General features: G+C 57.0%; 1 protein-coding gene across 1 annotated transcript; it reads left to right on the forward strand.

Moving 5' to 3' along the window:
• Positions 1-2,280: 2,280 nt before the first annotated feature.
• On the forward strand, positions 2,281-7,701 carry DLX4 (distal-less homeobox 4). The gene is made up of 3 exons (XM_012660972.1): positions 2,281-2,855; positions 6,240-6,436; positions 6,828-7,701. The coding sequence occupies exons 1-3, from the start codon at positions 2,573-2,575 to the stop codon at positions 7,068-7,070; spliced, it is 723 nt and encodes a 240-aa protein (XP_012516426.1). The 5' UTR covers positions 2,281-2,572; the 3' UTR covers positions 7,071-7,701.
• The last annotated feature ends 7,109 nt before the right edge of the window (positions 7,702-14,810 follow it).

Raw genomic sequence — 14,810 nt, forward strand, 5'->3', positions numbered from 1 at the left:
TAGGGTGTTTCCTGCTGCTGCATAGGAGTGAGAATCCTGTATGAGTTCAGAGTAGCCCTCTGAGAACTTAGATGAGGCACTTACTATGGATCTCCTGGCTTTGGAGGATGCCCGAAGCCAAGTACTGCAGAGGCCTGCCAGAAAACCCACCCCTACCCTTCCTTCCCAGGTCCAACACAGAAAGGACTCTAGGTACCTATGTGGCCCTGGGAGGAAGTGTCTTTCCTTCACTGACAGCCAACCCTGCCCCAAAAAGCATTCTTTTCCTTTGATGCACCCTGAGATACCTTCCTTGGAACCCCACCAAGCAGTGCTGTGTGGCTGCCTCCCTCCGGAGGAAAATGACGGTGGGGAAAAAGAAGGTCTGGAAGGATATATATTCATAGGTTCATAGTCCAGCTCTAGGGAGCTGGCGGCACAGCTGGGTAGGAAAGAGAGAAAGGTGGTCCCACGTGGATAAAGCATTTCTCTACTGACCAAACTCTCCACACCCTGTTGGATGAGAGGGCAGTGGGTTCTACAGCTGCCCAGAGGAGGGGGCTCTCCTACAGAGCCCTGTCTTCCCAGCTCCAAGGATTCAGTTTGGAGAACTCCAAACCTGGTGCCAAAGGAATGTTTTCTTAGAAAAATCTGTCTCTAGCCATTCCAGTGGGGAGTCCAGTTTGAAGTAGACTTGTTCTTCCTGCAGGACACCTGACTGTGGGCTTCAACCACTCCTGCACAACCTTTCAGCTGATTTTCTGTCTCTCCAAGAAGGCCTGGGCCTGGTCACCCCCTAGTGCCCTCTTCTACTCTTCAGGATTCCTTCTTCCTCTTAACATTGTCCTCTCCCTTCTCCCAATTCTGAGACTGCTACCTTCACTCTGAGCCCTGATGATGAAAGTACAAACATGAATGTGCCTGCCAAGTCGCATACTCAGGGGCAAAGGGTGTGCGGGTATGCTGGGGAATCTGTGAGGACCGGAGAGTTAGGGAATGGAACTGTCTCTCCCCTAACATGAAGTAGCTTAGATGTCGGTGGACAGGTACGGCTCCTAGGTTAGGGACACGTGCATAAATTCTCGGGTGCTTGGATTTTCTGTATTTTTGAATATGTACACCAGTGATTTGACTTGTATACTCACAGATGGGTATAAGAAATGGGTGTACTGCATAATGCTTTTATTCAGGGGTAGCACTATTTATCTTTGGGGGGACTGTGTGTATAAATCACAACCTACACTATGTGTTTGCAGATCCATAAATGAACCTCTCCTTTCATAGAACGATGCTAGTGTGTACGGCTGTGTAGACACCTGTATATTGGTAGATGTGAGTATTTATATTTGAATGGTGTCCCTGTGTAGTTGTGTACATGTGGACACGTGTCCATCAAGGCCATGGGTATTAACGTTTACAGGTAGGTCCTGCACATAGCTTGGAAAATGCAGCCAGGAAGACTGGGCTGTCGTGTTTCCTGTGCCCTCCCAGAAGCCATCAAACTGGACTCATCTCCCACTCCTGGATTTTGTCCCAGTTCATACAAGGCTTCAGCCCCAAGCGGCGCCAGGAAAGGCGGGGCGCCGCACGAGCTAAAGCCCAGATGGCAGATCCCTCCTGCAGCCTCAGGGGCCTGCAGGAGCTGCGGTGTCGCAACCAAGCCTGGGCCCCTGCCGGAAGCGGAAGCCGGCACCGGGGACTGCGAGGCGCAGTCGCGGCGGTCGCTGCGTGCCCTGCCGAGGGCGCCCCGCGGGGGCGTGCGCGGCGCACGCGTGCCGGGCAGGCTGGGCGCCCCGCGGCACCCTCCTAGCCCGGGCGTCTGTTTACCAACAAACTGCCCGCGCTCTGCAGCGGCGCATTCCGACGCTCTGAATAAGCCACCGGCACTGGCTGTCTGTTCTTGACTCCCCTGCAGGTCCACGGCTGCCGGAGCAGCATCGCCGCGCAGAGCCGCGAGAGCGGGAGAGTGCGAACGCAGGTTCCCAGCGTCCCCGCAGCCGCAGTACCACCGCCTACCGCGCAGCTACCCTCGCCCTTTGGGCATCCAGGCCCGCCAACTCCGGAGCATTTCTGCCATTATTACCAAGGTTCCCGGATTGCACCAATCGACCTGCAGCCCCGGCACCCCTCTCGGAAAAGACCCCGAGATAGAGGGGCCTAGAGCGTGTGCACAGTCCCCCTCCCATTTTCCATTTCTCGTTTCTCTACAGCGGACTACCCCAGGGAGGCGGGTCCCGGATCCTGGCCTCCGTGAGGTCACCGCGTGCGGTAGCCAATCTGGGGTGTCTAGGTGGGCGGGGCCCCCGTCAGGTCCCGGGAACCGAACCCGAAGGAGAGGAGGGGGGCCCCATGGATTTAGGGGGGAGGGGAAAGCCATGGGGGGTCCCCCCCCGGAACCCCTTTCCCGGGCACACGCTCTCCGCTGGAAGAGGCGCAGAGAGACATTTTCCCCAGAATCTTAAGTGTGGGGGCGGCTGGCTGGGGGGCTCGTCCGGCCCAAAGCCCGAGGCGAGGGAGAGAGTTGGCGGAGGAAGCGGACTACGTGCCGGGCCATGGCCTAGGCCCTTCGGCCCCGGCCCCGGCCCCGGCCGCAATGACCTCTTTGCCCTGCCCCCTCCCTGGCCGGGACGCCTCCAAAGCTGTCTTCCAAGACCTCGCCCCCGTTCCGTCGGTAGTGGCTGCCTACCCGCTTGGCCTGTCCCCCACAACCGCAGCCTCCCCCGATTTGTCCTATTCCAGGCCGTATGGCCACCTCCTGTCCTATCCCTACACCGGGCCAGCGACCCCCAGGGACTCCTACCTGCCCTGCCAGCAACCCGCGGCACCTTCTCAGCCCCTCTGTGGCCCCGCCGAGCACCCACAGAAACCGGAGGCAGGTAAGTCCGGCCGCGGCGGCTCTTCCCACTTCTGGGGTTCGGCTCCTGTGAGCCCCTAAACCTCGCCCTCGCCTGGCTGGACGCAGCTAACAGGAGTCAAACCTTACTCTGATTCCACGGGATCTGGGGGTGGGGGGAGGGCGAAGGGATGGGGCGGGAGACGCCGGGGGGGAGGGGCGGGGGCGAGTTGATCTAGGTCTCCTTTCAAAACCGACCTGGTTTCGATTTGCAGTTGTGTGAAGCCAGGCGGGAGGGCTCCCCACCCCATCCCCTGGAGCAGCGGGGTGGTGTGTACCTATGTGTAACGGAAAACTGAAGCGATCCAGATGTGGGGGTGGGGGCCTAGCCCCTTCCTCAGGATTCGCCCCATCCTGCACTCTCTTCCTTCCCCTCATAACCCCTTTCCCCATTCCTCTTGTCCCCCGTAAACAGAAATCAAACCCGGGTTGGAGGGCTGTAAATGTCAAGACTTATTCTGGACTCCTTCCTCTCCCTCCCTTGGCCTTACCCCTCTCCTCAGACCATGCCTGACCTTGACTGGAAGCTAGCCTGGCAGAATCTGGGGCTAGGACCCCACCATCCATTGTTCTAAGAATGTAACCGAAAGCTGGTCTGGAAGTCTGTCATCTCTCCCTGGCTACCTCAGCCTCCCAGCCAGCCAAAGGAGCAGGCCATCCCTGTCATCTTCACCCCTTGACTTTGGGGTACTGCTAGGCCCCAGTTCCTGTATTCTGGAGCAACTTTGAGCTCCTGAGAAAGTGCTCATTGGAAGGCTTCCATGAATCTAAGCTAGCCTATCTTCCTGGTCCTGGGCCTTACACCGCTGAGCTGACATACGATGTGGGCATGGGCACTGCCCGTAAACCCATCTGCGCTGGCTCCGCTCAGACGCTAAGGTCTCCTGCACTCTCTGCCCTGATCTAACTGCCCCCACAATTGTCTTTGGCACAGTTTCTTCCAAGGATGCACATCCACTAGGTGACTTTGCTGGAGTCAACCAGGACCAAGACATCTTCCTCCCTTCCTCTGTGGCTCTGACTTATGAGCTCACAAACTATCAGAGCAGAAGTGACCCTAGGATTTTGGAGTTCAGTCTCCTCGATGTACAGATGAGCAAACTGAGGCCTGAAGACAGGGTGTGCATGGGTTAAGGACAAAGCCTGTTTTCCCTGCTCTTGGCTCTTGCAAATAGTCTTTTACGGAATGGGGCCAGGGAAGTGGATTTTAGGGAACTTCCTCAGAATCCCCAAAAGGTAACTGCCATCTGTGGCAGAACTGGGGCTGCCTCTCCCAGGCTGCTGGGTGTGGTTGGAGTAGGAGCAGCTGGGGTGGGGGGCAGCTCTAGTTGCTACAGATGAATCCCTTGGACTTTCCTTCAGTGGATGCTAAGAGGGTATATCTGTGTGTGTGCCTAGGTGCGTTTGGGGAATGGGATGGGAATAACACGACCTTGTCCTTAAGAGAATTGTTGGTCGGCATTGTCAGTCCTGTCTTCCACACCCCCTGCCTTTCCTTTGTTTGGTCTAAGGACAACAGAGTGGAGAGTTCCATTTTCTTTCCCGACTTTCCCTGATCCAACGAAAAACCACACACACAGATGTCCTCAGAATGGATTTCAAGCATTTCTCTACCGGAATTGGCAGGTTCTGCCCACCCTACAGGGGTGATTCGGGTGTGAGAGAGGGCTTGGAGTCCCCCTTTACCCCCACTCTAGGTCCACTCCCGCCCCAGGGAGAGGTTTGGCTCCAAGCGAGCGATGCCGCCAACCCGTAGAGCCGGCGGGTGCGGCCGCGCCTGGAGCGAGGCCCTGGGGCTGGGTTATTGCGACCAGGACAGATTCGGTAGTGACTTGCTGTAACTGGTGTAGAGAAAGGCAGCTGCTGGGAAGGAACTCGCAGGGGGGTCTGCTCGGAGAGTTGGGGCGCGGAGGGCTCTGAGTTCAGCAGCGGGTCTGCCTGCACGGCTCTCTCTGCGTCACCACTCGAATTGCGCCGTCCCCGCAGCCAGAGAGGCGCGGGTGGTCGCTCGGCTGCCTGCCCGGGGCTGCAAGCAGCGGGGTCGAGGCAGGGTAGGCAGGACAGGCGCGGGCGGGAGCGGAAACCCAACGGTTTTTCTGGGAATTGGCTGAGGCAGGGGTCGAGGAGGGAGGATCTGAGAAGCCCGCAGCGCCTGAGGCCACGGGTGAGGGATGCGGGGGAGGTGAAGGCTCTGGTGACCGCGGCTGGCCAAGGACCCTGACGTGTGTGCCCGACTGGGGGAAAAAGGGCGGGAGTACGAGGGCGGACACAAGCCACGTCTGGGCACTCACTGGGGCTGTGCGTTCTCCCTGCTCACGTTGGAGGGACAGACCCGCGTGGAATGCGGCGAACACTGCCCTAAGCCCGCGGGCATTTCGGCTCCTTCATCCACCCTACTCTTCCATCGGCCTGGGACGGTCTCCGGTGTCCCCGTACAGTGACGCAGATTGGTGCTGCTGGCTGGGAAGGACGGAAACCCCTCGCTCCCCACCCCACGCCCGCATTCTAGGGCCGAGCTGTCCCACGGCCGAAATTCCAGGAGAGCGAGGCGGGCAGGAGGTGACCAGATCTCCCGCGGCGGCACCGCAGCGCGATGCAGGAGTGGCCTCGCCGGCCTGCGCTGCGCGCTCTCGGACCCCGGGTCACCTTCCCTACCACGCCAGAACCCCTCTGTGGGTGCGGCAGAGTGGTGGAAGAGGCTGCTCCACGCCGACCCGGTTCCTGAGGTCCTTGAAAACCCAGCTGGCCATGGGGGAGGGGAGAGATGGTCACTTTTCCCGTAGGGCACGCCCCAGGAGAGGCGATGGCAAACCCTGGAGGTCACTTTCCACGCCGCGATGCTGGCATTCACGGCACGCTCAGCCGGGCCTCTGACCCACCCCTCTTGCGGCAGCTAGAGGTTGCCACGCGGACACCATCTCCAGCCTCTGAGCATTGCTTTTGAGTCCCCTCCGCCCGGAATGCCCTTCCTCTGTCATCTCCAGGCCTCGGCTCAGCCCTCGACCGAGGCTCTCTGCCCCGCCCTACCCCTGGCTGGCGCCGCCGCAGCGGCTGAACTCCGACCTCCCACCGCAGGCGCCGCGGTCCCCACGCTCTGGCCCTTGGCGCTTTCTTCCTAGGGTCACAGGACCCGTAAGAGTGGGAGCCCCCTGAGAGCAGAACTGCGTCGTGTATCACCTGGCGCACAGCGAGCGTGGCTGGGGTTGCAAAGAACTTGACGAAGGCAGAGAAGGGCCGAGGGCCGAGGGGGCGAGCCCGGTGGCTGCGTTTTTTGCCAATCCGCGGGCGGCATGCAGACGAGATGCGAATGAGCCCGTCCTACCCTCTCACTCTCCTCCCACCTCCCACCGTCTTGTTCTGCCCCCAGACTCTGAGAAGCCGCTGTTGTCCCGGGAGCCCTCGGAGGGGCTCCCGCAGGCCCCGGCCAAGAAGCTGCGCAAGCCGAGGACCATCTACTCGAGCCTGCAGCTGCAGCACCTGAACCAGCGCTTCCAGCACACGCAGTACCTGGCGCTGCCCGAGAGGGCCCAGCTGGCAGCGCAGCTCGGCCTCACCCAGACCCAGGTGGGGCCAGTCCCATCCTTCCCGCGCTCTGACCTTCCCCAGTGTGTTCTCTGGGAACTCACCCCCCAAGGTGTGAGTGACCGATGGGTTTACCTGGCCTTGTCCTCACAGTTCTCCAGGGAGAGTTCATAGCTGGCCTCGGTACTGGGGGCATGTGTGTTGAAAGGCGAGTATGGGCAGGGGTGGGGTAGAGGAGGGTACATCAGAGGGAGAACTGGATACTAGCTGAGAGGCAGGAACTTAGGGGACTTCTGAGGCAATGGAGCAAATGTCCCCAGCCTCTGCTCAACTCCCAGGACTGCTCCCTGCAGCTGGGTCCCTTTCCCTTTCTGGAACCTTTCCACACATACACTCTTCCTGATCTTCCGTTCTTCCCCTTTTCTTCCCAAAGGTAAAGATTTGGTTTCAGAACAAACGCTCTAAATACAAGAAGCTCCTGAAGCAGAACTCTGGGGGACAGGAAGGGGACTTCCCTGGGAGGACCCCTTCTGTGTCTCCCTGCTCCCCGCCCCTTCCATCCATCTGGGATTTACCCAAGGTGGGGGCCCTGCCCACCAGTGGCTATGGCAACAGCTTTGGAGCCTGGTATCAGCATCACTCCCCAGATGTGCTGGCTCCGCCTCAGATGATGTGAGTCCCGGCAGGGGCAGGTCAGCCCCAGCCCTCCTGCAAAGCCCAGGACCCAGCCCACCTGCACCTCTTCTGGGCTGGGAGAAAAGCAGCTCCAGATGGATATTCTCTGGAGGACAAGGAGCTGGAAAAGGAAAAGGGATGGGGTGGAGTCCTGCACCCCCAACCCAAAGAGCTAAATCAAGGACCTCAGCCTTAACCACCGCCTCCCACCACTACCATGGACTGGACACCTTCCCTCCAGCTGGACAAAGGCTCTGGAGTGAGCCATCGACTGGAGTTGAGACTGCCCCCAGGGTCCTTAGTCTTGCCACTCCCCTCTCCCTCCCTCTCCTCTTCCTTCTCCTTCTCCCCTCCCCCCCACCCCTTTGAAAGGACTACAGCTCCACTACAGCCTGAAGTCAAAACCAGCAAGAGTATTTTTTTTTTCTCTTTGTGTGTTTTGGGCTTTGCCCAACCCATTTGTGAGCAAAAGCAGAAGTGGACATCCAGAGTGGATCCCCCCACCCCCTGATTTTCCTGGAGGTCAGCCCGTTACCCCCATAACTAATATGCCCACTCACCATCCTGTGAGGTAGAAGGGATGCGGAGAAATATGGAGTTTGTGGGCCTGTGGGTAATTTGTGCTCTCCTCCCAAACAAGCCCCTGTCTCCCCATGTCTATGCAGTGTGAGTAGACAGTGGCTCCAACTATCCATAGAATTCAACAGGTATTTATTAAGAGGATGCCCCTCCCCTTCTCCCACCCCTAGTACCTAACAAACCCATGTGCACACACTCTCGGAAACCCAGTTGGGTGACCCTTTGGGGGAAATGGGAGACAAACAAGCTCTCTGGATGGGTGCAGGTGTAGACATCCACAAATAGGTGGGGCAGGCCTGGCAACTCAGGTCCTCACAGCTGTCTGCATCCAAAGGCACTGCTCAGGTTTATAACCTGTCTGACTAGCAGCCAAGCTCTTACCATCCTTCGCACCATGCGCTTCCAGAGATTAAAGTTTGTATAATACAAAAACCAAAAACGGGGGTCCTGGCTTCCAGGTGTGTTTGTTCCCTGACTTTTCTGGAATAGGGGCTGGTTGCCCATTTTGTCTCTCCCATCCGACTAGGCTGCCATTGAACTAGGAGTCAGAGGCTCTGGATTCTCACCAGCTCTGTGGTTCTAGCTCTGGAGTGTTCTGATAACATCCATAGTTTCATATGCTCCAGTGTGAATCCAGAAGGTGCTCACGCTGGGAATGACCAAGGTCTGAGTGATCCTCACCGGCAAATTCTCTCCTGGCCCAGTTCTGGAGGGAGCCAGGTACCTCAGAGCCCCTGTGCCCCACCTTTAGCCCTGGGAGAGCCCCTGCACACCTCGGGAGAGGACTCGCCCACTGAGCCAGCCCCGTCCTGCTGGGAGAAGTATGCTGCTTGGGGATGGCATGGCCTCAGCTCATCATGGGAAGGAGGAGGGGGAGGAGATGGAAAACACCAGAAGGAACAGGAACTTTGTTTTTCATCCAACAAACATTCTCTGCTCTGCCTTAGATCCTGGGGATACCAAGATGACAGAGGCAGATGCTTCAGGCTAACAGGGAGCCGGACAAATTGACCAGACACTTTTGAGTCAAGTGCCGGGCCAAGGGACCCCAATCTAGCCTGGGCCAAGGGGGTCAGTGCCAGGTGAGAAGGGTAGGCAGCCAGGGAGCAGCAGGGCCCAGCGGCAGATTCATGGCCACAGCACCTCACCTCAGGCCCAGCGCCCCGCCCCCGAGGGATCGGGAGAGCCATGGGGGTGGGGGGAGCTGAGGACAGGGGGTGGAATAATGCAGGGAATCCTCCCCAGCCAGGCCTGAGGGGCTGGGGGAGGGGCCTCCAATTCCAGGCAAAAAAAGTTCCCAAGCCCAGCTTCCCTCTTACTGCCTAAACCTGTTCCCAGGTGCTGCAAACTCAGGGCCTGCCCCAGTGTGAAAAATCCCACTCGGGCACTTCCAGCAAACTCCAGCAGGCCAGACAGTTGCCCAAATTTGGGTCATATGTAGGGCAGAGGGGAAGCCCCCCACCTCCAGATCCTGCAATCAGTCCCTCGGCCCCTGTTCCTCCGTGGGTCTGGGTCATAGCCACCCCTATGCCCGAAACACACATGGAGAATTCTCTTGGGGATGGCAGATGGCACAGGTGGGCCAAAGTCACGATCTGGGAGCAGTAAGGAATGGGAGAACAAACATCTCCTCTTCCCTCCAGCACCTTCCCCTGCCCCCAGGTCCCGGTCTCCACCAGCTCTTTGTGGCCCTAGTCCCAGATCCCTCCTCCGGGTCTCCTCTGAGGCCACAGGCCCTCAGGGCAGCTGTTCCCTCCCACTGCAGGTTGCACACTCCTCTTTCTACAGACCTGAGATAAGATCTACCGCCCCATCTCGGAAAGCCTCCAAAGGCGAGATTAATTGGACAGCCCGACACAGTGCATCGTTAAAACAACAGCCCAGGTTGTAAAGTTAAGTAGCAGGAGGAGTGTAATTACTCTCTCCGCCAGAGGCCAGCGGAGCTGACAGCATCCCCCTCTTCCTTACCCCTGTTTGCCCTTTTCAGGGGAAACGGGGATCTCTCTTCCACTTGGGAGCTGGTCCGCTTTCCCTGGGCTCTGGGTGGTGATGGGCTTGGAGCCCCAGTGGAGGAGGTGCCACAGTCCCTTCCTTCCAGCGGTTTCCTCCCATGAGGAGCTGCTGCGCTGGGAAAGTTAGCTCAGTTAGGGGGGGGAACAAGACTGAGTGGTTAAGAAAAGGGGCTTTGGCCTCCAAAGGGTCCCAACTCTGCCACCTGCTAGTTGTGTGACTTTCGGCAAGTTACTTAACCTCTCTCTCAGCCTCCCCCCAAGACAGGAATACTAATACGACTTGCTTCCTGGTACAGTTGTGATGACAAAATGAGATAGTGCTTGTAACATGCTTGACACGGTGCCTGGAACACAGTAAGCACTTAATGAACGGCATTTACAGCTGCTGTGTGATTATGGGCAAGGGGAGGGGTTAGGGTGAGGGCAGTTCACGCTGCCATCCATTCACCTCCTGCCTTTGGCAGACCTGAGGCTCAGCACATCCCGGGTCCCCACCATCTGAGAGCAGGACACAGGCAGGGTCCCAGATGCAAAAGGCCCGGTAGCACATTGTATCTGAAATCAGCCGAAAGTGGGAAATGGGAAGATGTGTCCGGAGAATGTCCAGGGCACATGTTGTCACCCACAAGGGTCTCAGCCAAGGAGAGCTGACGTGGGGCTTCGCCTCCCTTCTGGGTCGCTCTCCTTCCCTCTCCACCTATGCTATTTTAAGACACGTCCCTCATGCTTCCCCCAACAAAATGAGATCAATTAATTCAATTAAAGCAATTCTGGGAGCAGCTCCTGAAGGCTTTCAATGTGAGATAATTACAAGTAATTTGCTGTTGTGAGGGGGAAAAGGGCACACGGGGTCTGGGGAGAAACGAGGTGGCCCCTTCCTCACCAAACGCACGCAGATCTAGAGGGATTCCACGCTGCAATCTTAACTGCCCTCCCATTGGCCAAATTACTTGCAGGTGGGAAGAGGGAGTATGTGGTGGTGGGAGCAGGGGTGGAAAGACACCCAGTGACAGACCGCCCCTCCTCCACCCCCAAATCCGAGGAGGTGGGGGTGGGGAGCTGGTTGTTCCCCGACAAAATGTCTGCATAGCCATAGCAGCCGATTACTCAGCTCCCAACCTCATTTGAGTCTGGATGTCTGGACTTGCCTCTGGGATTGTATCCAGAGAGTCGATGGAATGTTATCCGGGTAGCTGAGGCCTGTGTAGATGGGGGCCTTGGAGATCAAGGACCTCCCTAGAATTTATAAGGGATATGGGTAGAAAGTGGAAAGCTAGAGAAGGGGGACAATGACTTCCTGCTCCCAAGTTGCTGATGAGACACCCATTTTTCTCCTCCCCTGCCAAATGCCTTCTAGTTTCTTCCTGGTGCCTAATCTCCATGCCTTCCACTGTAGTGGCAGCAAATCTCCTCTCTGCTTTCTGTCATCAGGGCCACTGAAGCCTCTTCCTCCCAGAAAGCATCCTACAGGTGTTTCCCACCCCTGCCCCCACTTTCCCTGGGATAACCCTTCCCTTCCCAGGGCTCATTTGGCCTGATGGAGGCCAGCTTGACGGAGCTGAGAGGGAACAGAGGAGAGGTGAGAGTTGGGAGGTAGGGGCCAAAGCAAAGGTGTGGGGATGGGCTTCAGGCCTCTGCAAAGACCCTTGCAACCTTTCCCAAGGGGCTAGGGTCCCCCTTGTCCTGGAAGCCCCTTCAGGTGGTGAGTAATGTTTTAACAATAATATTTGAAAAAAAAAAGTCGCTGACCCCAAAGTGTTTCTCTTTCATATCTACCCCTCTCATCCCAAGGAGGGGTTCCTTTCAGCTTTAGTTTCTAGCCCTTTCTCTGAGCAGCATGGCCGTTGGACCTAGGGAGCCAGGGAGAAATTCCATCAGGGAGTCCTTGGTTGACTGCTGTCTCTCCTCTTCCAAGATGAGACAGCTCAGAGAGGGACAGGTGGCCTCCTCTGTTTGCCTCCCCTTCCCCCTTTTCTGGCCTGCACAGATGGGTTAAAACAAGGGAATAAAAGACCCTTGTACCCCAAACCTCAAAATTCAGAAGTCCCAGACGAATACTCAGAGACAAGCAGACACAGGGACCCGTGCACACACTTTTCCAAGAAGACATCGCGCGCATAGGCAGGCAGGCAGGCACACACAACGGGATACACAGAGCGGGCAGAGCTGCACACAGAGACACACGTGTGTATGCGCATGAAACACGTCCATGGCTGTACACGGATATGCACAGAGAAGTGCACTCGAAGCTTACATACTCACAGAGACAAGCACAACACAGAGGGATGAGCGGGGAAGGAGATGCCAGGAACTTAAACACGGGCAGAAACAGACGGAAATATACAGACCAGCTTCCCTGTGTGTGAGCACACGTGTGCATGGAGTGGGAGGGGACAGGTCTTTTCTTCCTTCTCTCTGGTCTCCTGCCCTGTTCTGTTTCCCTCCCCTTTTCCTGGCTCTCCATCTCCTATTTTCTGGGAATGCTTCCCTTGTGAGCAGTTGGGGAGGGAGGCTGAACAGCCACAGAAACCCAATAATTTTATTATGACTTTATTTTCTTTGTTCCCTGAAGCCTTGCCTGCTTCTCTTCCTGAGCTCTAGCAAGAAGAGCTCCTGTCCCCAGCCCTTCCTGGCACAATCCATGGCTCCCAGATGTGGCCGTTGAGTCTGACTCTGCCACAGGAACTCAGGCTAGTTAAGCGGGGCTTAAGCACCTTTTCCCTTGGATATCTCCACTAACCCCTCTGCTCCCCTGCCCTGACAGTGACTCCAGCCCCAGGGAGGGAGGAAGGGGCCTGGGATCACAGAGTGATGAGGAACTCTGGGAGCCAAAGATCCAATCTGATACTACTTGCTGTGTGACCTTGGGCAAGTTACATAACCTCTCTGAAACTCAGATAACTTCTCTTGCTAAATCCTGTGTGTATGTGTCTGGCGGGGAGTGGGGTGCTAAACACGTGTGTGCGCCCACTTTCCACGCTAGTCTGGGGCTTTATAAGGCAAACCTTGTCTCTCCCATCAGATCAAAGGCTCCCGGAGTATAGGACTCTGCCTCCCCCATCAGATTGGATGCGTCTTGCAGCTCTTTCCAACCTCATAGTTTGATGACACTAAGGAACTCAGCCCCACTGGCATTGTAGGGGACATGTCTAGCCAGTCTGGGAAGGGGAAAGGAGTTGGTCCCAGGCTTCCTCCAAACATCAAGCTTTCTGATTCAGCGCCTCACAATGCCAGGCCTTCAGCCTCTCTGGCCCCAGAATGGAGAGATTACTTCATTTCCAGGGGAGGGTGCCGCTCTCTGTGGAGGACGTGTGGAATATATTCCTCTCAGCTCCATATGAGCCACCCTGTTCAGGGTTTAGTTGAATTTTGGGTCAAACCTAAGGAAGATCCTTTTCACGCAGGCCCGCGGCCCCCACTCTCTTACCCTCCCTCCTCCAGCTGATGAGTAACGTAGTCACCAAATAATGAGGTGGCAGCACTGGCATCTGGATTGTCCCACCTCCATCACCATCACGAGCGTCCCTGGAATCTCCTCCCCCTAGAAGCCCACCCCACAATCGATCACCTTCTCTGTCCTGTTTTACACGTTAGCCTGACCCATGGAGAAGTGTACTCCTCCCTCAGACAGGGGGCTGCCCGAGAGCAGGGCGCTGGCCTCCCCTCTCAGACTGGGGGCTCTCCTGGGCTCCGTGGTTTCTTCCGCTGCCTGCTCACCCCTCCCCCAACCCTGATGCTCCCACCTTCTTTGGGGTAGAGGGGCTCAGCGAGTGGGCTTGAGCAGAGGACTGAGAGGGGATGGGGGCAGCCAGGCTGTGCCCTTCCTGTTCCCCGCCTTGCCCGCCACAGAGCCACGAGACCACTCCTCTAGGGCTGGACCCAGGAGCTGCTTTCTCTGTCTCTGCAAGCTGGGGCCTGCTGCAGACTCCTCCTCCCAGCCCTGGAGCCACCGGGAATTCTTTGCTCCAACAGATCCTGGGGGAAGCCAGACTGTGGGAGGCTCCTGACATGCCTCTGCCCAGCTCCTGTCACATTCCCCGAGCCCAGGGGGATCAGCTGGACCCACCGGTGCAGGCTTCTTCCCACCCCCCCGTGACCCCAGGTCTTTGCCTCACCTCTTCAAGTCCTCCTGCCACCCTCTCCAAACCCTGAATTCTGCCTGGGGCTCATCTCTGACCTTTGGGTCCCTCCCACTCCCAGTCCCTTATCAGTCCCATCCGGGCAATAAGAATTATCCCCTCTGCCCCCTTAAAAATATTAATAAATTTTACCTCCTCCTTCAGAGACTGTTCATGGATTTCTGCTCTGGGATGCAGACACTCAGCCGAGAGGCCTTGGGCAAGTCACTTTACCTCTCCGGGTCTTTATTTCCTCGCCTATGCAGTGGGGATAATGGTGACAATGATGCCGCCGAAGGTCGTGGGGACAGGGAGAGTGCACCCTTGGAAAGTTACGAAATCTACCAGGTATGCCAGAGATACGGTGGTTCATTCCTTCACCCTGGCTACACCAATTTGGTGCCAGAAGCGTCTCTCTTTCCCATACCCCTAACTTCCCCTCTGACCCACCAGCTCACCACATAATGCTCCAGGGGGTAGTTCTACCCTCGGGAACACGAAATAATAAAGAGCCAGGTTCCTGAGTTCAAGTCCAACTCTATGACCTTGAGCGAGTTTCTTAACCTCTCTGTACCTCACCTTGCTCACCTGGAAAATAAAGATGACAGCATGTGCTTCAGAGAGTTGTTGCGGGGGACTAAACAAGTTAAAATACAAAAGGTACCATAATACACTAAGGATTCAGCATGGATTAGTACTTACTGGCGTCTCTGTCTGCCAAGCAAGACAAACTTTCTCTACCCATGAGGAATCTTGCCCAAGTACCCCTGTTCCTCTGTAGTTCTTCTCTGCTTGGGAGTCTGTGTTCCCACCGAGCATCTTTTGGGGCTGGGGGCTGCCTGTGAGCAAAGCCCTGGTGTGGGCTGTCTCACACAGACATCCAGGAGTACGGGTGGTGGGCTGGACAAAAGCTGCTTCGGGACGCGTGGAGGAAGTTGTGCAGAAGGCTTTCTAAAGAGGGAGGATGTCCCTCTTTAGAGGGACAGGAAGATGTCTCCTGTGCTCCCAGGAGAGCCCGCTGGGCACCTCAGG

This window comes from Propithecus coquereli, unplaced genomic scaffold (assembly GCF_000956105.1).
Source record: "Propithecus coquereli isolate 6110/MARCELLA unplaced genomic scaffold, Pcoq_1.0 Scaffold119, whole genome shotgun sequence".
Classification (NCBI taxonomy): domain Eukaryota; kingdom Metazoa; phylum Chordata; class Mammalia; order Primates; family Indriidae; genus Propithecus; species Propithecus coquereli.